This window comes from Agelaius phoeniceus, chromosome 19 (genome assembly GCF_051311805.1).
Source record: "Agelaius phoeniceus isolate bAgePho1 chromosome 19, bAgePho1.hap1, whole genome shotgun sequence".
NCBI classification, from domain to species: domain Eukaryota; kingdom Metazoa; phylum Chordata; class Aves; order Passeriformes; family Icteridae; genus Agelaius; species Agelaius phoeniceus.
The window spans coordinates 3,204,102-3,228,657 of NC_135283.1; the positions used below are offsets into that span (position 1 = coordinate 3,204,102).

At 46.3% G+C, this 24,556-nt stretch overlaps 2 protein-coding genes across 5 annotated transcripts; one reads left to right on the forward strand and one right to left on the reverse strand.

Annotated features, from left to right (window-relative positions):
• Positions 1-10: 10 nt before the first annotated feature.
• CYBC1 (cytochrome b-245 chaperone 1) lies at positions 11-14,237 on the forward strand. The gene is made up of 7 exons (XM_054645261.2): positions 11-196; positions 2,371-2,501; positions 3,626-3,667; positions 4,935-5,008; positions 5,941-6,037; positions 8,503-8,647; positions 9,660-14,237. The coding sequence occupies exons 2-7, from the start codon at positions 2,417-2,419 to the stop codon at positions 9,787-9,789; spliced, it is 573 nt and encodes a 190-aa protein (XP_054501236.2). The 5' UTR covers positions 11-196; positions 2,371-2,416; the 3' UTR covers positions 9,790-14,237.
• Positions 14,238-14,499: 262 nt separating this feature from the next.
• HEXD (hexosaminidase D) lies at positions 14,500-24,493 on the reverse strand. Of its 4 annotated transcripts, none has more exons than XM_054645262.2 (12): positions 24,362-24,493; positions 23,880-23,989; positions 23,704-23,791; positions 22,893-23,057; positions 21,658-21,841; positions 20,321-20,392; positions 19,619-19,814; positions 18,214-18,296; positions 17,357-17,435; positions 17,178-17,279; positions 16,608-16,697; positions 14,500-15,738 (listed from the first exon to the last, which is right to left on the reverse strand). In XM_054645262.2, the coding sequence occupies exons 1-12, from the start codon at positions 24,425-24,427 to the stop codon at positions 15,570-15,572; spliced, it is 1,404 nt and encodes a 467-aa protein (XP_054501237.2). In that variant the 5' UTR covers positions 24,428-24,493; the 3' UTR covers positions 14,500-15,569. The 4 variants fall into 4 exon arrangements, with proteins under 4 accessions (XP_054501237.2, XP_077044360.1, XP_077044358.1 ...); XM_077188244.1 differs by having other exon boundaries at positions 15,604-15,844; XM_077188245.1 differs by lacking the exon at positions 22,893-23,057.
• Between the last annotated feature and the right edge of the window lie 63 nt (positions 24,494-24,556).

The window sequence follows — 24,556 nt, forward strand, 5'->3', positions numbered from 1 at the left end:
AGTACTGGCAGCGCGCCGCCATCTTGGCGCGGCGCTGCCCTCACGGGAGGGGAACGGAGATTCATGGCCCGTCCTCTGCCCTCACCCAAAATGGCCGCGGGCGCCTCCGTCCATCCCTGAGGCGGGACCAGCGCTGAGGGCGCGGGAGGCGGAGGCGGCCGCGGATCCCTTCAGAAGGCGGCTGGAGGCCGGGCAGGTACCGCGGGCACGGGGCTGGGTGAGGGTGAAGGTGAGGGGCGGCCTCGGGCTCCCCACACGCGGGGGGACAAAAGCCGCGGGTTGGGTGGGTCAGGGCTGGGGAGGGTCTTCCCCTCCCTGAGGGGGAAACCACGCTGGGCTGGGAGCAGGTGCAGGCTTGGGAGGTAAAAAAAATCAGCTCTGTAAAGAAAATTCACCTGATGTGTGGTTCTGACTTGATGGTTCGATTTCAAGGGGTGAAAATTTCAATTCTTCCATTGGGTTTTGCTGGCTCGCTCTCAACCGAGAGCTTGGAGGAAGCATGAGAATGTTATTTTGATGCTGGAGATCAGTTCATTGTCAAACCAGACAAATTCAAGCAAAATTGAGGTTTGGAATTTGAAATGAAAGAGCAGCACCTCTCTCTTTCTCTGTGTTCTAAATACCTCTTTCTCTGTGTTCTAGTAAAACTTTAGTATTTGCTTTAGGGTGCGTTTATGATTTAATTATTAAATGTAACTTTAGAAGCTGCTTTGGTGCTTTTTATTCCAAGGTCCGTGTCTTGCAAGCAGCAGCCTGTGAGAGACAATGCACTGATGTTGAGTGTCCAACATTAAACCAAAACTGGCATTTGCCTGCTTGAACTTCCCTAAATTATTATGGGGAGGAGATACCAAAGGTTGCATTAATGGACTTGACTGATAAGTGTGAGAATTATGTTCTAAGTAGGGTGTAGCATTTGTTAAATACACTGAGATTTCTGCAGTGATCTCGATGTGTTTTTAACTTGGATTTGATAGCAGGCAGGAGAAAGCGTTGTACATGCAGAAGTATTTTCCGGTATATTGAGAACAACTCACAGGAGTCATTTGAAAATTAAAATTTGATGCTTGACATCCGGAGGAGATGGAGTGTGTCTTACGCATAAGTGCTTCTGGCTCTTTCGGTTTCAGATGCTCTCAGATGTGTTGCTAAGAGATTAAAATCAAAGTCGTGGGTGCTTTTTGTTTAACTGAAAAGACCTGGCTAAGTCTGCTCCCCTGGAGCTTTGTATCCAAACTAGCAGAATTGCAGGAGCACCTTCTTGTATCCAAGAACAGCTGGATAACTAAAGGACTGAAAGTCACATATTTGCCTTTTGTGAGAACTTGGATGTGCTCAGAGCTGCTCTCTCTGTGTTATCCAAACCTGATGAATGTTGGCATTTTCTTGAAACCTGTTATGATGGGCAGCTAACAGCAGCTTAATGCCAACCTCCTTGAACTGGTTCTGTGGGACAGGATGCCCAGGGAAGTGGTGGAGCCACCATCCCTGGAAGTGTTCAAAAATCATGTAGGTGAGGTGCTTAAGGACGTGGTTTAGTGGTGGACTGGGCAGTGCTGGGTTAGTTGTTGGGCTTCATGATCTTAAAGGTCTTTCTTACCCTAGGTAACTCTGATTCTGTGCTGTAAAACAGTAAAAATGTACTGAAAATGCTGCATGGGATTACCCAGCTCTTCCTGGTTTTAATTAGTGCCTGGCCTTTTAGTCTCTGCTGTTTCTGCCTGGGATGAAGGCATGGTCTTGTTGAGGACAGACAAGCATACTTGTTGTTGGAGGCTCCTGGTTGTGTCCCTGAGGTGGCTTGGAAGATGGGAATGCTGTCTGTGGCATTATGGGATGGTGGCAGTGCCTGGCTGCAGCCCTTCCTGGGCTGCAAAGGCTGCACTGTCCTGCCCCAGCTCCCAGACCACCCCTTCCCACAACCCTCTGAGCTCACAGGAAAAATGCCATCAAAGAGATGTCCATTCCCCTGGCTGTTTTATCTGTTTGCAGGGCTGCATGAATTAGCAACAGCATTGTTCCAGCTTCTTGTTTTTCACATTTTTCTTCTTGAATCTGATTATAACAGAAAGACACTTTTACCCCTAAAACGAGAACTTTCTTCCAAGAGTTCACATTCCTGTTGTTGTTATGCAACTCTCAACATGACAGTTTTACTTTGTGGTTATTTTCAGTGTCCATATTGCTCTTCCTGTCAAAAAAGACTGTGTTCTTACCCTGGAGTATCTTTTATAGTCTAGATTAAGACTTGGTAAGTCCTGGAAGGGGAACTGCTGAAATTGTCAATGATTAAATTTTTTTTTTCTTTCTTTCTTTTTTTTTTTTGTTATTTTTGGTTTTGTTTGGTGGTTTTTTTTCTTTTTGGTGCAGTGTGGTTTCATGAGTCAAACTGAGCTGTTGGGAGTTTCTGTTGAAGATGTACATGTTGGTTGAAAAACGCACAAATTCCCATCTTCACCTAAAGAGGTCACCTGGCATCCGCTCCTGGTCTCTCTGTGTTGGTAAGAGCCCAGCATTCATTCCAGAGCTTGCTTTAAGGGAAGAGGGTCACAGTAAACTCCTGAAAGAGCCCCTAGGGAAATCCCTGCCTTCCAGGCATTTCCTCTCCAGAAGAGGAGAGGTTGTGCTTTGAACTCTTCCTTTCTCTTAGCCACTGAATGAGTGTGAAGCCTCAGCATGGCAGTTTCACTGTGAGACTTTCAGTCTCATCTGGAGAACCACAGGAGCTCTTGGATGGAATTTTAAAGGAGTCCTGAAAGATCAAGAACAGAAGGTTTATTATGTGTGGAGCTTCTGAAGGGGATTTTAGCTCAAGGAACATCTCAGTTTGCAGGAGTGGAAAACTGCAGTGGGACCCTGCTGGGTTGGGTTGTGTGTGTGTGGTTGGTGCTGAGCTCCTGAGGACTCTGTATGAAATGGGAAGTCATACAGGATATTCTGAAAGGCATCTTTATAAACACCACTGAATATGCAGGAAAAATAAACTTGTTAGGATTGTACTGAGAGAGCTGCTGGGGAAAATCTGGTGTATCCTGCTTTCCAGCTGAGCAGATCCCAGTGTGTGCTGGGGAAATCTGGTGTATCCTGCTTTCCAGCTGAGCAGATGCCAGTGTGTAACACCACGTTGGCATTGCTTTCAGGGATGTGCCTGAGAAGATCTTTGCAGTTGCAGCAGCCTCTGGGCCATGGGGCACTCTTCAGCTGCTTCCTCCTCTCTGAGAGAAAGGAGCTGGCAGTGTCTGACACAGCTTTACTGCAAAAGTTGTCTTTTGGCTCCATAGAGCACTTAAAGGGGAAAATAACCATTGCAAGGTTTGTGTGAGCACTCCAAGTTGTGCTATGCAGAGGGGAAGTATGGTGTCATGGCTAAATTGAGTCTCTCTCAGGTTCTGCTCCCAATTGTGTCACAAAATTTTTATTTCTGACCCCAGCCACTGTGATTTTAATGCCTTTGCAGAATGGAAGTTTTTTTAACACTGAGAGAAAAAAATAACTTGACTTTCATATAGTGATCTATGTTGCAGTCACATTTTTCCTGTTTTTGAAAAGTGATGTTTTTCTTCAGGGAATTTTATGTGATTTTTGAGCTGTTTATTTGTCTTAATTCTCTCTTCTTTCCTCCTAGGAATAGCCTCCATAGGTTTGGCTGCTGCTTATTATAGTGCAGGTAATGCTCTATCACTTTTTTGGGAGAGTTATTTCTTTCCTGGTAATCTGTTTCTCATGCTGATGACTCATCTGCAGCTTCTGTCTGGCCCTTCAAAGGCAGTGGAGGTTCCTCTCCCCCTGTGTGCTGTGAATATTAAAACCAAGAATAACTGTTGCCTCTGTGGCTTACTGTTCTGTGGTGCTCTATTACTCAGCCTCCTTTTCCATTTGCAAGGATTTTTACTAATGATATTGGTACTCTGTGGCATTTGGTACTTTCAGTGTTTTCTAAATGTGATTAGCTGCTCCCCCCAGCTCTCCTGGGAGGCCATGGAATGATGATTTGACACCCTCATGAAATGATTACTTTGCCTGTGACGGAAGTTCTCTGTTTCTCTGGAAACTCTCAGATCATCACTGGCAGAGATGATGAGATTACTCATGCCAGCACCTTCAGGGATGAGACAGCTCCTGCTGCTGCTTCTCCCCCTGCAGTGCAGCAGCCTGCACCAAATGCCAGCTGTCCTTCCATCCATGGGCTTGGTCCTGCAAGTGCCCTGTGCTGCATCCTGTTAACATCAAGTGTTAAAGCTTAACAGTGTGTAGGAATGTGCTACCAATAGAGCCCACATATTTTTATTTAAAAATTTAAAGAGAAAAATGCAGTGAAAGCTGCTTGAGCCACCAGCCAAATCAGCCTTGTTTTTCTTAAGACATTGCAACAAAGTTTTCTGAAATCTCAGCACAGTTCTGTTGTGCCTTCAGTTAAAAGCCTGAGTGAGCAAATTATTCAGGCTGTGACATGTAAACACTTCCAGGACATGAAATGCAAATGTTTGTTTGTCAAGAGGACCAACTGCTTCCTTTTATGCAGAAGCATGTTTGCTTTATTGAATTTTCATTGTTTTTATCCTTGTCCTCTGCAGCACAAATATTTGGTGTTTGACAGCAGGTTGGCAGTTTTGTGAATGCCTTTTGAGATGCCTTTGTACAGAAGAGAAAGATGTGATGTTACAACCTTGCCAATAATAAATATGCTTATAATTCTGCATGGTTTGAAGCCCAGTGTGAATGAAATCTCTGAAAAGTGTGAAGACTTTCTGTATTTTCATTCTGGGAAAGAGCTATAAAATACCTTGTAGTACAACTAAAGGCAGAAATGTTCCATCAGAGAAACCTTTCCTCCTTTTGTTGCTTTTAAAGGGAGCATGTTGCTTTCAGGCTTGTTTCAATACCAGAGAAGGGGGGGAAAAAAGCTAAATTTGTGCATTTTTTACATTGTCCAGACAGCTTGGCATGGAAGCTCTTCTACATGGCTGGGTGTTTCTTTGTGGCAGCCCAGAATCTGGAGCAGTGGGAGGTAAGATGCTGAGCTCAGGAAATGAGGGGCTCTGAGTAGGAAGCAGTTGGCAGATGCTGATTCCAGCACTTGTTCAGCCCAAATAGACAAGTTATGCTCTTGGTTTTGAGGAAACTCTCTGGGTTGCTATGCTGGGAATAGAATTAGGGCAATAATTCTTTGATGATACAAGCATTAAAATGTGAAGCTAAACATATGGCTATTTTAAGGGGAGACTTGGCCTAAAATGTTCTCTCTTATACAAAAGAGGGAGGATGACCAGGACATTCAGCTGCACAAATGATTTTGAGTTTAGCCTTCAAGCTAATGACAGAGAAACCACTAAATAAGGGAGCTCTGAGCTTCCAGGCTGCTCGGCCTTTTTCCTCTGGTTTAGAATTGTGTGGATGTTGATCTGAGAGCAGTAAGCCACCTTGTCATCCTGCTGACCTGAGCTGTGTTAGGATGAGCAACTCACCTAAAGAGAGAGAGAGATCCTCTTTTCATTGATTAATATGACATTTTATTAATATCTCATTAATAGCATTGATATTCATTTTCATTGGGATATCTGAGGTCTGTGTAAGCCTGGCCCATGGAGCACAGCACTGGGATATCAAATTCACTAGAAGTGAAAATTATAGGAGTTACAAGTTAGTGTTCAAATTTAATTCCAGCTTTTATTACATGGGGAATGTGGCAAGAGGGACAATGAACCCATTTTAACTCCCTTCTAGGAGTCACACCAGAGATATGGTAAAGTTTCTGTTAAAGCCAAGAACAAGATTGTGATTTTCATGGTCTAGTAATAGAGGAATGTATCTCTGTCTCTCTCTGTGTATTTTTCTGTTACCAAGATTATTTTCCAATAGAACTATTTTTATTTTACTTTGAAGCATAGCCAGTGATGATGTTTTCAAGAAAATCTTAATTCTTATTTTTCAATTTTACAGGAAGCTGTATTTGATAAAAACAAGGGAACAATCTGCCTAAAAACATTCAACCTCTACAAAAAAATACTGACCTTGTCAAAAGGAGGCAATGAACAAGGTGAGAGAGCAGCATCTGTGGTAGGAAATGTGGTGAGCAGCAGAAGAGATGGATGTGTGCCCATGTAACAGCTTCTCTGGAGTTCTGTACTCAAATTAAGTCACATCTGCTTCCAGATCTGCTTTGTTCCCAAGCAGCAGATGTAACAATCTGCCTCTCTGGGCCCAAATGCTTTTTCTCTGTGTGCTGAATGCATCTTGTTAATTATTTTAATCCAACATAAGGAGGCCTACACATTGCTTTCCCTAATAACCTTAGCCATTCCTTTGGGATGTTAATGTGTTTACCTTGCTCTTGGCTAGCCTGCTTGGCAGCTGGGACTGGTGGAAAAACTTCAATTTTGGATCCAGAAGTTGAGATTCCTGTAATCTCATCTGCTTTGGGGAGCAGGCAAAGGTTGGATAGCATATGCAAGCAGGCATGTTACATCCTGCAGTTACAGAATATGCATTTAAAGCAGCCTGTGCAGGGGACTCAGTTTAATGCAGGATCTGATGGTCTTGGGCTTCCTCTTGGACTAACAGAAGTTGCAGTTTGGTCAGTGAGTTGGTTGAGTCAGGGTGGTGAGTTGGTGGCTCTGTTGCAAACTGGGATCTTTTATTCTGTTGCAAAAGTAGGATCTTCTTCCCTGGCAGAGTTTTTGTTCTACTTTCTGATGTAAATAGAACCAGCTCTCAATAAGCTCAGAAGAGTGGCCAAATTTGGGATGACCTTAAGCTGAGTTGGTTTTTAAAGAGTTCATTTTGGAGAGGGAAGATAAAAGATGTGGAAAGAAGGATGTTGAATGTTTCTGAGGTTTCCTTTAGGATGCATGTTTACAATGGAGAGCTGAGGCTTATCCTTTATGACAATATCTGGTTTAGGTAGGGTTCATGTGAGGATACAGAGATCAGCAGGGGCTTTGAGCAGTTAAATATTTCAGTATTTGTTCTATCTCAGTAAACTGAACACCTGTTTGCCTGCTCCATACAGAAGAATAGTTAAAACTGCCATTAAAGCAGGTGGGAAACATAAGTAGTACTGGGTTGCTCCCTGGTGCCTGGCTGGCTCTGTCTTTATCCTTAGGGCCTGTCCCAACTCCAGTGTGCTGCACTCACACCCTGTGCATGTTTCTTTTGCCTGAGCAGCTCAGCAGCTCTTTTGATACCTCAAGTTTTAGCTTTTATATTTTTCAGGTTCTGGGCTGCTTTAGTGTGTAATTCTGAGCTTCATATTATGGGATGGTGAGCTCTCTGCACAGAGTAGGGAGATACAGCTGTGCTGCAAGGGCCCTGAGGAAGGAGGAATGATGAGGAAGACTCCATGGATATGAGAAGGCTAATTAATTATTTTATTATACTTTTTTACTCTATACATCTAAAACTGAATCTGCCAAGCACTCAAATCTGCACACAACTGCACAGAATCTCGTGACTGTCACTCAGCAGTCCTGACACACACACACAGGCTTGGCCAAGGAAACAAACACCAGCACTTTGGGTAAACAGTCTCCTTATTGCATTCTACTTTTGCACAAACACAGGCACAGCAAATGATAAGAATTGTTTTTCCTTCCTCTGAGGTTCAGAGAATGTGGAAATCCAGAAATGTTCTTGGGAAGAATTGTGCCTTGCTTTTCTCATTAAAGAGAAATGTGGCTACAGGGAGATAAAACAATTCCTTCTCTAGCTGGGGACCAAGGACAAATGATCCAAATCTCAGGCCCTAGAGCATAAAAAATGTGGACTGAAGAGAGAAAAACAAGAAGGATGGGACTGCCTGGGCCCCTCAGTGTCCTGTCCCAGCCCAGCCCAGCCCCTGCAGTGCCCAGAGCAGCTGGGCAGGAGCAGCCTGAGCACAGAGAGCCCCAGTGCTCCTGCTGTGGCAGGGGCTGGTGGCCAGCAGCAGGTGATGCCTCAGGGTTTGGCTTTTCTATGTTTCACATTCTGTGCTGCTTTAGTGTGTGGGTCTGAGCTTCATATGAGGGCATGGTGAGCTCTGTGCACAGAGCAGGGAGACAAAACAATTCCTGCTCCAGCTGGGCACCAAGGACAAATGATCCAAATCTCAGCCCAAGAGCACAAACACCGTGGGCTGGAGAGAGAAAAACAAGGATGGGACTGGATGGGCTAAAGCTGGAATGGGACAATGAACTGCAAGATGCAAATGGAGCAGAACTGATCCAAGGGAGAGACCCCGTGCCCGGTCGTGCATTTTGGGGCCATTTTGGTTCATCTTGGGTGCAGCCCTGGCTGGGCTCTTGTGCTGCCCAAGGTGGATCCATTGAGGAGATCCTTTTAATAAATCCCTGCTTTATTCTTTAGCTCTGCATAGTCTCTGCTGTAGCTCAGCCTGCACAAGGCACCGTTTTGCTGCTGCAGGAGTGCCCTGGCTGTGAGGGATCACAGAGCAGGGTCCCTGTCACCCTGCCAGCAGTGCTGAGGCTGTGCAGTGCTGCTGAAGCTCCTGTTGTGCCCTCCCTGCAGTGGTGGCCGCGCTGAGCGAGATCCGGGATGTGAACGTGGAGGAGGAGGCCGTGCGCTATTTCGGGAAGGGTCACCTGGTGCTGCTGCGCTTCGTCACCGGCTTCTCACACCCGCTCACCCAGAGCGCCGTGCTGGGCTGCAGAAGGTGCAGGGGGGACTTGGGCAAATTGGAGTGTGGAAGGTGGGGAATGCCAATCAGGTGGGGCAGTAATTGCCAGCTGTTGTTGATGCCTCATGTTTTAGTTTTTCTGTTTTCTCAGATTCTGTGCTGCGTTAGTGTGGGGGTCTGAGCTTCATATTAGTGGGTGGTGAGCTCTGTGCACAGAGTAGGGAGACAAAACAATTCCTTCTCTAGCTGGGACCAAGGATAACCAGCCCCAATTTCAGGCCCAAGAACATAAACAACAGTGCACTGAAGGGAAAAAAAAAACCAAGAAGGATGGGACTGGATGGGCTAAAACTGGAATTGGACAATGAACTCCAATATGCAAATGGAGCAGAACTGGTCAAAGTGAGAGACCCCATGACTGGCCATCCATTTTGTGACCATTTTGGGTTTATCTTGGATGTAGCCCTGTCTGGGCTCTTGTGCTGCCCAAGGTGCATCCATTGAGGACCTTTAATAAATCCCTGCTTTATTCTTTAACTCTGTCCAGCCTCTGTTCTAGGTCAGCCTTCACAAGGCATCATTATAACTAAGCTCAGTTTTTAGACTTCTTGTGTTACTCAGTTTAACCTTTTAAACCCCATAATGTTTTCATTTGCAGACATTTTGCTAACACCATCTGTCAGGATCATGTTTAAACATCTCAGATCCCTTTAGTGCTGCATGTCTGCTGGAGTTGCCTTCCTGAGCTATATAGGGGCAGAGGGGACTAATTCTACTTTGCAAACATTTTGGTGTATTAGTCAGCAGAAAATTATGTTAAGCATTGATAATAAGGAACCTTGCAGCATTGATAATAAGGAACCTTGCAGCAGGGAGTGGGAAAGGACTGATGTGTTCTGATGTGGAGGGGATTGGTGTGGCATGCTGTCAGCCTCCATGCCCATATGACTTTCCCTCTAGGCAGTTTTCTCAGGAATTAGCATGCCTGCTCTTGTCTTGTCAGCACTACAGTTCCACTGACTCTTCCATTGTTTCTTCTTTTCCACAGTGATGTGGAAGCAGTTGCCAAACTCATCACGAGTTTCCTGGAACTGGACAGAGTAGAGACCCCACAGGATTTCTCCCAGAGCAGCGAAACAGAGGCAAGTGATGCAGATGAACCACAGGTTAAGTACTGATGGTCATTGTGAACTGAAGCAAGGAGAGGCATTCACACATCTGGAAAATATTCTGATTGTTCTTCAGAACAAGAAACCCCTCACAGCCTTGACCTGGGCATTTCTCAACGTGTGCATTTACAATGGGTGCAATCTCTCTTAGGGCCCATTGCTTCAAGACCCTGCATGTGGACACTGCTGGCTTTTGAACTTCTGTCACCTCATCAAACTTGTCTAGGAATAGTTATTTATTAATGAATTGGTTTGAAATAATTGCTTTTCCATTAATGAGGATACAGATGTGAACTTCTGCTTACTGCAAACATTTGCTGCAGGTACAGTATATGCAATGTAGAAGAGTTGAATTTGTAACTCATAACACAATGCTTTGAGGTTTCCCCTTTAATATATGCAATTAGGAGATGCAGAGTAGTGGCACTTTTATGTTCTCTACTACTGACTTGCCACTGGATATCTGTGGAAATTGAAGTCTGAGTGCCTCTCTTGGAATTTTAAACATCAGGTTGATCAACTTGTAAAGGTGTCTTAACTTATCTCAGACCCACCAAGGAGCCATAAATAGCAAAGGAAAAAGGATCATGATGAAACTTCTTTGGGATGCTCTACCTTAATGCTGTTCTGCTTAACTTCTGGGCAGGACAGAGCAATCTTCTTCTAGACCTCAATGTTTACTATTTAAACTGTGTTTAAAAAAGGAAAGGAAGCAGGGACATGTGTAACTTTAGGTAGGGAAAAGACTGATGTCAAACAAGGTGGTAGCTTAGAGTTGTTGAGTATTTCCTCACTTGAAATGATACCCAAGTGCTAAATAATAACTTTTTTTAAGGTAGGTAGCATAGACCAAATGTCTGACTTGTACTTGTGTTTTACTCCAGGTGTGTGGTGTCCTCTGTTCTGACCAATGGTTTCACAAATAGTTAAAATATACATTTTTTTCAAGGTATTTCTGAAGTAAAAGCTACCTCTGTTAGTCAACATATTCTGTCTAGAGCTAGAACTCCATCATGCTTACATTAACATGTCAGTACAAGAAAAAACTGTAAAAAGCTGCAAGTTCCTTCAGCATACTACAGCTGCTTGTACTGAACTTCACTAGGTTTTCTTAGGAATCTTATGGCCTTTAGACCTGGTTTAGAAAATATGTACACAGTTACACCTAGGAGGTGTGAACAGGTACGAGGTAACTGTGTTCTCTGCTCTAACAGTTGGCCAGCAGCAAATGTCTCCTGGCAGCAGTTCCTTCAGAACTTTTAAAAGAGCCTGTGTTCTTGTTCCCAGTCACTCTACCTCTACAGAGAGAAGGCTGTGAAAGGTTTTGGTGGAAGGCACATCCTGTTGTGTGTTCAGTTTGGTGTGAAGCTGAGCACCTGCTCATCCAAGATTTCCCTTCCAGCTGTTCAGAGGCAGGCTGTGAGCAGGGGCTGGGGCTGTCAGGGGAAGGTGCTCACACTGCAGCAGGGCTGATGGCTGTTGGTGTAGCTGCCTGCAGCACAGAGCTGGGTCTGGTTCCTTTAAATAAGATAAAAAACTTGTAATCATGTCAGGTGTCAGTACAGAGCTCTGCCAGTACATGTTCCTGAAAGTCCCCTGAATTGTTGGGGTAATCATGGGGCTTTTGGTGCCTACCCCACACCACTGGAACTGGGAAGCTGCTGGATATGAACGTGGGAAAATCAGGTTGCAATTAGCTAAATTTGCCTTTATTCTCCAGCACAGCTGTAGGCTAAGCATAATCATCAAACCTGTTTAAAAAATATTGCAGGGTGTAACACTTAATGAAGAGTTCCTCATTTAAATCCACTGTAGTGTATACCCCAGGTGATGTTCATTTCAGAGAGAGGAGAATGACACTGGGGATTTGGAGAACTCTTCCCCCAGTGTAAAATGAGAATGGTGAATGCTCTAAGGACTTGCAGTAAGCAGTGCTGGCCTGGAGTGTGTCATGGTGCAGTGTAAGCACAGGGGCTCAGCCTGTGCCAGCTGCTGCTTTGTATCAAGGATATTCAGAGGGCATTGTGCTGTGCACTGCACTTCCTCTGGGCCCGTGGAGTGGACCATGGATAACCCAGACAAAACTGCTGCCTTTCATTTGTATTCCCATGAGGGCTGACATTCCATGGAAGATGTAAAGCACACTGTAGATCTCCAGTTAAAAATCAGCTTTTGAGAGGTAAATCTGTTGGTCTGACCCTGCACTGCATCCTGTGTCCTGCTTCTGCTGAGCTGCAGTGCATCCAGCTTGCTGTGCATTCATAGTGTTAGTCATGTCTGCACTTATAGACTATGCAATATCTTAGACAAAGACTAAAACATGTAAGGAAATTGAGAATATAGGAAGGGGAATGACCTATAGTAAAGTACAATGGGACTTGAAATAGATCCTGTGGAGTAAGTTGTATGTTGGGTTGATGTCAGTGATCACCTCTTCAGAGGTGTTTTGCAGTGTCCTCCTCACTCCTCATTATCCTGCTGTGTCAGGCAGGACAGGCTTGGCTGCTGCCATGCACTGTGTGTCCAAGAGGAATTTTGACTCCTCAGCCTTTCCCCTGGAGCAGCTGGTGCCATCCTCTCGTGCCATTTCCATTTTGCATTTGGCAGCTGTCACTGTACCAACAAGTCCAGTTTCAGTGGGGATCTGTGTTCTGCAGCCTGAGCTAGGAGCATGGGCCCTGGGGATGTTCTCAGACCTGTGTTCTGCAGCCTGAGTTGGCAGGATGGGCCCTGGTCTGTGTTCTGCAGCCTGAGCTGGCAGGATGGGCCCTGATCTGTGTTCTGCAGCCTGAGCTGGCAGGATGTTCTCAGACCTGTGTTCTGCAGCCTGAGCTGGCAGGATGGGCCCTGATCTGTGTTCTGCAGCCTGAGCTGGCAGGATGTTCTCAGACCTGTGTTCTGCAGCCTGAGCTGGCAGGATGGGCCCTGATCTGTGTTCTGCAGCCTGAGCTGGCAGGATGGGCCCTGATCTGTGTTCTGCAGCCTGAGCTGGCAGGATGGGCTCTGATCTGTGTTCTGCAGCCTGAGCTGGCAGGATGGGCCCTGATCTGTGTTCTGCAGCCTGAGCTGGCAGGATGGGCCCTGATCTGTGTTCTGCAGCCTGAGCTGGCAGGATGGGCCCTGATCTGTGTTCTGCAGCCTGAGCTGGCAGGATGGGCCCTGGTCTGTGTTCTGCAGCCTGAGCTGGCAGGATGGGCTCTGATCTGTGTTCTGCAGCCTGAGCTGGCAGGATGGGCCCTGGGGATGGTCTGGCAGGCTGGGGGTGCTCCTGTGGGGACCTGTCAGGCACTGCTGGCAGATCCACCCAGGAGCTTCTGTGGCACTGATCCATCTGAGCCTGGCAGTGGGACACTGCACCCGTGGTAGCAACTTTTCTCTTGTGTTTCTCTTGATCCACATGTGGAGCTTCTTGCCCTCTAGACCTGTAATTTTCAGCTGGAAGACACAGCCAGGTGAATGCAGTAACTGTGCACGTCCAGTTCCCCTGTGATTGCTGTTGCCATGGTTGGGCTGTGGCAGTGTCTGTGCCCTCCTCAGCCATGGGATCACCTCGAGGAGCTGAGGAAGGCAGGTGCAGCTCAGGGCAGGGTCCAGGTCCCTCTTGGACAAGTCCTCTGTCATCCTCCCTTTGTGCCACTTCCCACCATTCTGCTGAAGCCTTTCCTGGTTCTCCTCACTCCTCTTGGGCCAGCAAAGTCAAAGGCCCAGTAAACAGAACCTTACATGTGCCTGCTGTGAAGTGACTGGGACCCAAAGGAATGACCTGAAAGGCTCATTTTGGGTAGGAAATTCAGGACTCCTACAGATGTGCTCATTAACTTCTGCATCTCAGGCCATCTATAGAGACTTGTGCCTGGACAGCTGCAGTTTGCAGGACTTCTCCATGATTTAAAAAGCTGCACAGCAGAGCTTAGATCAGCTCCAACACCTAAACCAAGCCCTTTTGTCACATCCTTCACTGTAAGTGGCACTTGGCAGGTGCTCCAGGGCAGCTCCTTGCATGGCTGGGCTGGGATGGGATTGGGGCTGTGGCTGCTGCACTGCTTTGTGTAACCTTGGTGTGACCCCATATTCCAAATACTTCACACTGAAATATTCCATACCTGGCATCAATTGTGCAAGTCTGAAAGAAAATCCAAATATTTATAGTTGAGATCTGATTTTTGAGCTGTATTTATGAAGTTACACAGATACCAAAACCTCAGCTGGCTCACATCATAAATAAAGAGTGCTAGTTCTGACCATGTCATAGATGGCTGGGAGGCAAAAATACTTCTGGAAAATGTTTAGAAATTGCCTTATTTTTACTTTCAAATTGCAAGTAGAATTTCAGCAAGGCCTTGTTGTGTTGTCTTTTTTTAAAAAAATGTTCATTGATAAAATCAACTTTGATAACTTGTTTTGCATCGCTGTAGTATTTTGTATATTGTTTTTAATTAAAATTATTAAAATATTAATGGCTGGCTAAATTCTTATTGGGAACAGATCTACTGAAGGAGTTCATGAGGGGGAGGACAGAATAGAAGAAGCCCAAATACCTGCTTAGAAGTGACCCTGCTGACACTCCTGCAGCAGTCCAGCTTTTAATTCCATTTTCTATTATTCCATATAATAGAGAGCTGATAGATCCAACTCTGTATTGGTGAATATTCCCATTTTCTCTCCTTTAAAGCAAACCAATGTGATACACACACAAAAAGCAACACCCTTCTACAAACATTGGAGTATCAAAGGTTTTATTCAAGTAAAATAAATTAAGATCTTGTTTAGTTCAAGCTATGTGACAGGTATACACAGCAATTGGTTCTTTTTAGATCAAGATCTGCATGTGGGCCTGGTGCCTGAGGCTCTCATTGAGTCACCTGAACCTTGTCTTATGCTGTAGTTTTACTTTTTGTATGTTAAAATTTGCTCCAAGAAAATTTCAATACCAGTGCTCCCCAAAAAAATTTAAAGAAAGGCATAAAATGAAGCACAGGAATAATTATTTTGAATATTCATGGTGAAGTAACATACTTAACAAGAGAGAATTGGGATAATCACCAAAAGTCCCCAAAATATATTTCTATGTGTTATGACAAGTTTGACATTAAAGCAGAATAAACCAGCATTTTTTCCTTATATTTATATTTAGTAGCTTTAGTCATGGCTCAAATTGGGACCCAGCTGTAAGTGCAGGTTGCAGTTGGGGTTTGACACAGCCAAAGATGCTTTTCTGTGGGGATGGGGCTGAGCTTTGCTGCTGCTCTGGCAGAAATGAAGCAGCCCCATGTGTGTGAAGGCATTTTCCCTCCAAGCCCAGCTGTCCCTGCCTCAGGAGCTCCCTCCTGCTCCTGATTCCCTGGAGTGAATGGTAGGACACGAGTCAGAGCACAGCTGGCATGGGAAGGAGTTTTGGTACAGAACAAAATGACCCAAACTGTTTTAAAGCATCCTAAATATCAGGGTAGAAGTTCCCCAGGTCATTGCTATGTAAGAGTGTTGCTACAAATGCTGAATTTGGAAGGACCTGGGTTTTTCTCCTGCCTGGCAGGAGAGTGAGCTGTGACTCAGTGCTGCTGTTATGCAAGGGCAGCAAACCTCCCTGACAGGCAGGTGAATTAAGGCTCAGCACGTGTTAAGACAGGAAAATTGAGTTGAAGTGTTTTATGCTAATAAATTCCTTCATGCCTTCAGGTCACTTTTGTTTAACCACACTCTTGAAGATGACAAACTCCAGCTCAAGGCTACTTGCTGATTTTCCCTAGCCATGTTTTCCCAGGGAATGAGTCAGACTAACTGAAATGTCCCTAATTTTGTGCTCTTATTGCTTCATCTAAATCATCCACCACTTCCTGCAGTTTCTGTAGGTGGGGCTGGACATTTTCCTCCATCCACTCCTCTATAGCACACCTGTGGAAAACTTGCTCCATGGCTGCTTGCAGGTCTTGCACCACAGCATTCCACTTGGAGAAGAGCCTGAGCAGGAGTGAAAATAGGAACCAATGACATCTGCAGGTGAGCTCTGCCTCAGGGGAGGGTTGGCTTGCTGGCCTTTGGAAGGGAGTACTGTCCTTAAACCACTCTACAGGAAAAGAAGCTTCTATTACAAGAGCCCAAAGGACTTGGTTTGGTTCAGATGGCAAAAGCCTGATGCTGCTTCTGGTTTAGTTCCATTAATCTTGGCACTTTCCTCATGCAAAGACTTTTAAAGTGCCAAAATGTGAGCTCAAAAAAACCCACTGTGCACATTTTAAGTGTAACTGAAACCCACTGTGAGACTTGTTGGGAATTTAATTCTTGGTTTCATCAGAAAGAGAGATGAGGTTGGATATTCATCTGATCACAGAAAAAAATATTATAAATGAACCTTTTAGCATGAATTGGCAGAATGTCTAGGACAAGTTGTGAAAAGCCCATGGTGACAGGGGGAAGGGCTGGCTTTATTCCAAGCCCTGCCTGGAATCTGGCCCAGGGTGAGCTCCTGCACCAGGGCCACTGCTTGAGGTGCAGCAGGGCTGTAACTCCTCCTGTGACTCCTGGTTACAGGAATAACAAGGGAGAAGCTTTGGGAGACCAATTTTGTACTTGTTCTCAAAGAATTCATTCAACAGAAGGCAAAGATAAAATTAGAACCACAGAATGGCTTGTGTTGGAAGGGAACTGTGAAGATCATCTAGTTCCAACCCAAACATGTTGTATAAAAACATATTCTGGATACTTTGTCTGATTCCTACTGATGTTTCTGAGATAATTATAAAAGAGGTAAGGCCCACAACTCTCTGTACCTGAGTGCCCAAAATACCTCAGACTTTATTTCCCCTGGAGTGCAAAACAAGTGCTGTTACCTGACTGCATCTGGCTGGAGGTGGTGCACTATGATAGGATGAATAATCTTCCTTTTCCTGTGGTAGGGGCTGAACCAGCCTGTGGAATACCTGAAAATGGATGTTGGTGGGAGCAGTGATGGAACAGCAGCAACCTCTGTTTGTCACTGCTGGGGAGCTTTAGCTGAACTCTGCACAGATGATGCTTAAGGAGGAAGTTTATTTCAGTCTGTAGATCTTTGGAATTAGCTTGTGAAAGTGTTCCTGGCAGATGAGCACCTGATGAATTTCATTTCAAGCTCCTTTCTTTTTTAACTACACCATTCAAAATTTTCATTTTAACTTTAAATAGCAGTAAAATGTAATTAAGGAAAGAACTATATGCTTCAAATAAGGCAGCATACAGTATTTAGGAACTTTGCTAAAATATTTTAAATTTTGATGTAAATATTGTGTTCTGCTGAGGTGTCAGTGACACCTGAAATGCAGAGCTTGATATTTAAATCACTTTTCTGGAGTTGTGCCCCACTTTGAGAGGATCAGTTCTAACAGTGCTGCAGCCAGGCAGAGAATCAACAGAAACTTCATTACCTGTTCCTTTCGAGAAGTTCATCCACTGATGACTTGAGGTGGAAACTGATTTGTGTCACAAGGGTGAGGACATTGCTGCCAGGAAAGGTCCCCAGACTTGGGCTGTCCAAAGAGGATCTGTTAGTTTCTGAACTCACCACACAAGGAGAAGCAGCTGAATTCTGCAGCTGGAATGTTACCTCATGAAAGTTTCAATTTCCAGGTTGGGCATTCCCAGGAGGTTTTCCACATTTTCTTTAACCTTTTCAGAATAGCCACCTGGCAGAAGACAGTGGAAATGAGTGAAGGAGCCTAAGGAACCAAAATGTTCATACAAGAGGGGTTTTCTGGAGTATTCTGCCTTGGCTTAGTAGCTCCCCTTTGGTGAAGAATTTTTTAAAAGGTGAAATGGAAATAAAAGAATGAAAAAACATTTGTGGGTGGGAGGAGGAGCTCGGTGTCTTTCACACAGTTGTCTTTTGCAAGGTGAGCACTTCCTAGCTCTGGGCTTTCTGTTCAGGGTGCTGAATATTTCTGGTGCCTTAATTAAAAATCAGTGGATTGTGGGGGTTTATTTTGAAACTAAGAAGAATATTGTTGGCAACTGCCTGTAAAGAAAGCAGAAACTACAGGAGGTATTTTACCAGACAGTGTCCTCCCTAGATCCATTTTAAGAAAAACAATTAGTTAAAACAATTTTTACACATGAGCATGTTCTAAATTAAACTACATTAGGCTCATTTATATATCACTATTGTTTCAATAAGTTTGAAAAGCAATTCTGCATCTTAAATTTATTTTTGAATATAAGCATGAAGTTTTTGACCATTTGTGTCTTAGATGACAATAAAAGAAGAGGATACAGTGGCTATTTTAAAATATTTAAGCCAAGAGGCTTCTCTGCTCCCATACTGCAAATTGTAATTTATTGTTCATAATTCAGGCCATGATCAATTCAGCAAACCATCTCAAAATATAACAAGTGCTAATCTTAGGGCAAGGGCACTTCCCTCCTGTGCTAGACATTATCTGAGAGAGAATAAAGCTGACATTGTACCATTCTTTAGTGCCTGCAGACACACAGCCAGGGATGGAATGGCCACAGGGAGAAGCTCACACAAAACAGCAAAGTGATCATACCTGTGTAAGAAAACATCCATTCATTACACATTTTACTGTTAGGGCAGACTAAACAAAGAGGAGGGCTTCATATTTCAATCACTAAAATTCAAAGAATTTTAGAAACATCAGTTTCTGTCTCAGAGAAGACATCATTATCTCTGAAATATGAAGGATTTCTGTTTTACTAATAAGAACAGATGAAAACCAAATTCTCTTCTCAAGGCAAATTATGGTCAGAAATTGGACATCAGCTCTCTGGTATTCCCTACTCCTGACTGCATAAAAATATTTTACTCCTTTATAACTTTAATAAATTCTTGTCTTTTATGGGATTTCATAGTTTTTGAGTTTTCATCAGACATTCAGATAGACACACCATGCATGAACTACAGTGTCTGTTCCAGATTGCAAGGCAAGATGTTTTCTGTTACCATCTGCATGGCAGATTATCTTTGTCAAGTGGGCAGTTTGCCTTATCTCTCTCTTTGAGTGACCACACCCACTCCTCCCTGGGGAGGGGACACCTGCTGATAACAGCTATGGAATGTCCCTGCATGGCTGATAAGAACTACAGCATCCCATTGGGAGATGTGAGCCCAGAGGGAGGAGCCAAGCATTCCTACCTGGATATAATCTGAGATTCTGGAACACCAGCACAGCTTCTCCACTGGATTTCCCAGAGGAACAGCAGCTGCCTCTTGCCCTGGATCTTCAGAGGCAGAGACTGCACCTTTCTCCAGGATCCCTGCTCCAGCAGAGCCACCCCTGACACTGCAGGAGGGCTGAGCCACAATTCCAATGGTTCTGCTGCCAGCACCCTGACCCACAGGGTGTCAGGCTGGGTTCTGACTCTGGCAGTGTTGGTTTGGTTCACTGCATTGATTATTTTATTCTTTTTATCTTCCCTATTAAAGAACTGTTATTTCCTGCTCCCATATTTTTACCTGAGAGCTCCTTAATTTAAAATTTATAGTAATTTGGAGGGGTGGGGAGGGTTTACATTCTCCATTTCAGGGGAGGCTCCTGCCTTCCTTAGCAGACTCCTGTCTTTCCAAACCAAGACAGTGTCTATGAGCAGTTCAAGGAGGCACAAAATCCATTCAAGCCTTCCAACCCAATCTGCTGGGGTGGTGTCCCCAAAGCCATTGTTCCTGCTGGTCAGTGCTGTACAGCTGCAATCCACCCTTCATATCTGGGGGTGAGACACAGCAGTGACAGAAGAACTGCAGGATGGCAAAGTTCCTTTCTAAACCCCCAGCTTGCCTGGACCTCTTAGGGAGCTGTTGGGTGGAAGTTGGCTTCTCTGTGAGCCTTGGAGGCACACAAGGGCTGCTCCTCACCTCTGCCAGCCGGTCAGCGCGATCCCTTCCAGGACATCTGCAGGGCTCCTCTGGGCCACCTGCAGCCACTCCAGCTGGTTCCTCAGGTGGTGCCCAATCAGGGTCAGAGACTGGTTTGCTCCCGTGGCTCCCTTGAAGGCACTTGCAAACCACACCTTGGAGAAGCCACACCTGCGGTACTTCTCGATGAGCTGCACTGCAGGGACACACAAAGGGACAGGCACAGGAGGAGCTTCCTCCAGTTCCAGCCCTGACTGCAAGGCTGCAGGGAAGGGGAACACAGCTCCAGGTCCAACAGAATGCTCAGCCCTTCCAGGCTTGGAGCATCAGCAGGGATGGGGGATTGGCACCCTCTCTGAGCAGCCTTTTGGGTGGCTGTCTGTGGGAACCCAGCACATCCCTCTGGCTGTCCAGAACAGCCAGGACCCCTGCCAGGGGGCTCAGAAGCCCTGGCACAGAGCCCATAACACCTGGGGTTTGATTATGACCCTGGAGCAAATTACCAACCTTAGATGGAGATCAGCAAGCCACAACAGTTTAGGTAGAATAATAGTGAAGTTATCACGGGGTGGAGAAGTAGATTTTGGGGTTTCTGGGATGGGGGTTCAGGAGGCAAGATGGAGGGAACTGGGCGTGTCCAGCCTTTCTCCTTCTTCTTCTTGGCTATTTTACTTCCACAGAGCTCAGCAGAGAAGTACAAACCTTTGCCCTCCACGTTGATGTCTGTTGCATAGTCCCAGATCATGGGCTGCACCAGCTGTGGGACCCCGGACTCTGAAAGGAACAGAGCTCTTGTAAACCATGGAGAAAAGGTGCTTAAATGAGAACAAAGCACAGGTTACTACAACCAAGGCTTGTCACTGACAGCTGAAGTGCCCCAGGGCATTTTCAGCCTGGCCAGGGTTTGGCACATGCCCAGGGCCACTGTCCTCAGGCATGGTGAAACCATTAACATGGAGGAGCACTGACAAAGACCCCACTCAGCCCAAGCCCACCTCGTTTTTAGCTCCTTGCATCTCTCTGTTACCAGCTGGATTCCACTGGCAGAGCCACAGAGGAGATTCAGCTAAATTCAAATGTAACATTCACCCTTTGACTTACAGAGTGCCTGGGCTGTGTTTGCACAAAACACAGCTTTTCAAGTACAACTAAAGATACAAATTTAGCTTTAATTCATTTTATAGTCAACTCCTCAGCAGGTTTTAAACATGCAAAACTGACCTTAGAGAAACTGCAGTAAAATGTGCAGAAATTCAGTATTTTAACTCCATCACATTTTTGTTTGTTTTGTTATTGTGGCAGTAGAGTGCACTTAGAGAGCTATACTGTTCTGGTGGAAACTCCACGGCTCCCATCTGCATTTTTGGGGATGATTTCCCTCTATCAAAGCCTTGAATAGGTCAGTCACTGTTAGAGGAGCTGCACAGCTCTTCCTGGTACCATTTAAATCTGTTTACAGCAGCCATGTAAGGTTGGCTCTGAAAATGCTGGAGCTCCATCTGTGCTCAGACTACTCCAATTTTAGCAGTGCTTTGATATTTTTCCACAAACAAGACTTGTGATGTCAAGGTCTTGGAGCTGCCCCACAATTCAGTATCAAACTCCTCACAATTTGCACCATGATCACAAAGATGCTCACAGAGCTGCAGCTCCTCTGTGTGAGTTTACATCACTTGGGATCAGGTGCTGCAAAGGGCACAATGAACATCAGAAGGTGGTGAGAGGCATAGAGATTTAGACTTGGACCACAGATGTTAACAGGTTGTTGTTTTGTTTTAATGTGTTTTAATGTTGGTTGTTGTTTTAATGTACAAGGAAAGTAGAATTGATGGCAGCCACTGCAGGGTGAGCATTTTGTGATGGAAAACTGAAGTGTTCAGACTGGCCCACACTCACACAGGGCCTCTGTGACAGCCAAGGACTGAGTGCTTCTATTCTCTAGTCAAACAAACCACAACTCAGCTCTTGCCAGATTTGTTGTTTTCATGCCATTCAGCTGCCAAGCAATCTGTTTTACCTGTGCAAACCTGGTCACACACCTGCCAGTGTTTCCTCACTCATCCCCCTGAGCATGTCGTCCCACACGATGGGTGTCACCATGGGGTAGGACCAGGCCAAACAAGTGGCAACTGCTTTTATGTGGGACAAGCAGAGCTTCTCTGGAGTGTTGTTCTGCTGCTGCAGCCACTGCTTTGACTCCTCTCCTTCACCAAGGTAGTAGACCTGAAACACCAAGCAAATCATCCTGACTTGTTGCACAGAAATAGAGAAAGTCAGGTAGGCAATGTTCCAACCTTTGTCCAGATGTGACCCACTGAGTGGACACATTCCAAAGCACCTCTCAGGGCTGAGAACACTGCAAGCATTTCCATCAGTCTGCAGGAGATTATGGCCACGATTACATGCATCACTTGAGGGAATTTTCCTACAGAAACTAAAATATCTCTATGCCATATTTGCCTTTGGAGTGTTTGTCTTAGAAATAGCTCTCACCACATTTATTCACTTCAAATCCATCAGGACCTGAGGTGGATAAAATGAGGTTCCTACCTTGGGCAAGATCATCCAAATGTGAGCCTAGAAGCAGCCTGGGGCCATGTCCAAGGGTGGCCCAGCATACTTGGTCCCATGCAGAGATTGAATTAAAATTTGCTGGTTTAGAGCAGGTTTTATTTATTCTACATAAATAGTATTTTGCTTTATAACAGCTCCCTGTTCTAGCCTTCCCACCAGTTTCAACACAACAGGATACAAAACACTAAACTGGTATCAGTACAGTTGTCATAATGAATTCCAGGGATCTGTGTGCCATCAGCATGGTTTTAAGAAACTATGAGAATGAGAAGGAAAAAATTCAAGCTTCTCTATGAGACAAACTACCAAGGTAAAAAACCCAACACTCCCAACCACAAAAGTGTTTACTTTGAGTAACTTGCCCAAAACAATGAGCACATCTTACACCAAACTTACAGGATTCCTAAAGAGCAGCTCTAATTGATATCTCACTTCAAACACTCACTAAAGCCAAACACTGTTAGTTTCAAGAAGCTGCTTTCAATACTTTGATATTACACTTGTATCTGTGGAAATGACAACCTGTGCTACTGGAATAATTTATTGGCAAAAAAGCTTTTCTACACTGGCTCAAATGGTGTTTTCTGTCCCCAAAATCCCACCCAAACATGGCCTGGGCACCACTGAGATGCAGAAGGCTCAGCCCTTACTATGATTCCTCCAAAGAAAAGAAAGATTCCCAGCTCCAGAGAAGCCCCACCTCATCACATCCGATGTGAAACCACTGCAGGTCCTGGTGCAGGGCCATGACCTGGTCAATCATGGCTTTGACCAGCGCCAGGGACTCCTCCTTGTGCGGGTTCAGGGCGTTGGGCAGCTCCTTCACCTCCCGCAGATGGGCAAACTGCCTGTGCTTCAGCACAAACTGCAAGGGAAAGGGAGCTGGGGGACAGCCACCACACCAGGCACAGCACCCTCCTCCTGTCCCCAGGGCTCTGAGGGCAGGTGTCCTGCTAAACCCAGGGACAGGCTGGGGGCACAGCTGCTGCTCCACGCTGCTGGGGGGTCTCTGACCATGAAGCACCTCACAGGGTGGGTGAAGGAAACGGGGAGGTCACTGCAGTGTGGCCCTGATGGCAAATCCTGCAGCTGGCAGAGCTGGATAACCAGAGCACTGGGACTTGGATTGGAAAATTCCAGCAGAGAATCCCAGAATGGGTCAGGCTGGAAGGGAGCACAGGGGCTCATCTGGTCCCACCTCCCTGCTCCAGCAGGGCCAGGGCTGTGTCCAGAGTGGGTGTGGAATCTCCCTCACTGGGGATATTCCAACCTGCTCGGGGTCTGGTCACTACACAGGGAAAAAGTTCTTCCTCATGTCCAGGTGGCACTTTCTGGCCATGGTTTCTGCCCAGAACTGGACACACTGCTCCAGATGTCCAGGAACTGAGCAGAGGGGCAGGATCACTCCCTGCCCTGCTGCCAATGCTCTTCCTACTGCACCCCGAGACCCCAGCAGCCTTGCTGTCCCCTCAGGCACTGCTGGCTCGGCACACCCCTCTCACCCAGCTCACCTCCATGTGCCCGAAGCTCTGCACCAGTGGCACCACATCCAGGCCCTGTGCCCGTGCCCAGCTCAGCAGCGCCTGGAGCTCCTCAGGGCTGCAGGAAAACGACCTATCAGTGCCTGCTGGGCATGGCCCGGGGCACCTGCAACACCCAGAGCTGCCTGCGGGGCACCCACAGCTACCTGTAGGCGTGGGGGGCCTGCAGCAGCTCCAGCGGCCCCGTGTACGGGAAGGTGTCCTCATATTCCAGCAGCAGCCCGGTGGCACCCAGGGTACGGAGCAGCGGCAGCACCTGAGGGAGGGAGGGAGGGGACACAGGGGATGCAGCTGGGCTGTGAGCAGTGCCACCACCCCGTGCCCCTGTCACCTGCAGCAGGTGTATCCCTCACCTGAGCTCAATACATCCCTCACCTGTGCCAGGGACATCCTTCACCCTACCAGGTGTACCCTAACCTGAGCCCAATACATCCCTTACTTGTGCCAGATCCATCCCTCACCTACACCAGGTTCACCCCTCATCTCCCTCAGATTCACCCCTCATCTCCCTCAGGTACACCCCTCATCTCCCTCAGGTACACCCCTCACCTGCCCCAGGCACATCCCTCACGTTCACCCCTCACCTGCCCCAGGTTCACCCCTCACCTCCCTCACGTTCACCCCTCACCTGCTCCAGGTACTGCGCGCGCGGCGCGGCGCCCTTCAGGTCCAGGTGCACCAGGCGCCGCCACATGCTCTGGCCTCGATTGCTTTGGCCTGTCGCCGCGGCGTCCCTGCACACCCCGCCCGGCCGCACCCCGCTGACCCTGCCCCGCTGTCCCGGCTGCGCGCCCTGCTGTCCCGGTGTGCCGTTGTCCCGCTG

Bases quoted from the DNA above. Each gene is read 5' to 3' on its own strand.
- HEXD (XM_054645262.2), bottom strand. From the start codon at position 24,427: ATGTGGCGGCGCCTGGTGCACCTGGACCTGAAGGGCGCCGCGCCGCGC. The intron at 23,792-23,879 runs GTAGCTGTGGGT...GTTTTCCTGCAG, and splicing joins CAGGCCCCCCACGCCTACAG to CCCTGAGGAGCTCCAGGCGC. The intron at 17,436-18,213 runs GTACAATGTCAG...GTCTTCTGCCAG, and splicing joins TCTGCAGGCACTAAAGAATG to GTGGCTATTCTGAAAAGGTT.
- CYBC1 (XM_054645261.2), top strand. From the start codon at position 2,417: ATGTACATGTTGGTTGAAAAACGCACAAATTCCCATCTTCACCTAAAG. The intron at 2,502-3,625 runs GTAAGAGCCCAG...CTTTCCTCCTAG, and splicing joins CTCCTGGTCTCTCTGTGTTG to GAATAGCCTCCATAGGTTTG. The intron at 8,648-9,659 runs GTGCAGGGGGGA...TCTTTTCCACAG, and splicing joins GCCGTGCTGGGCTGCAGAAG to TGATGTGGAAGCAGTTGCCA.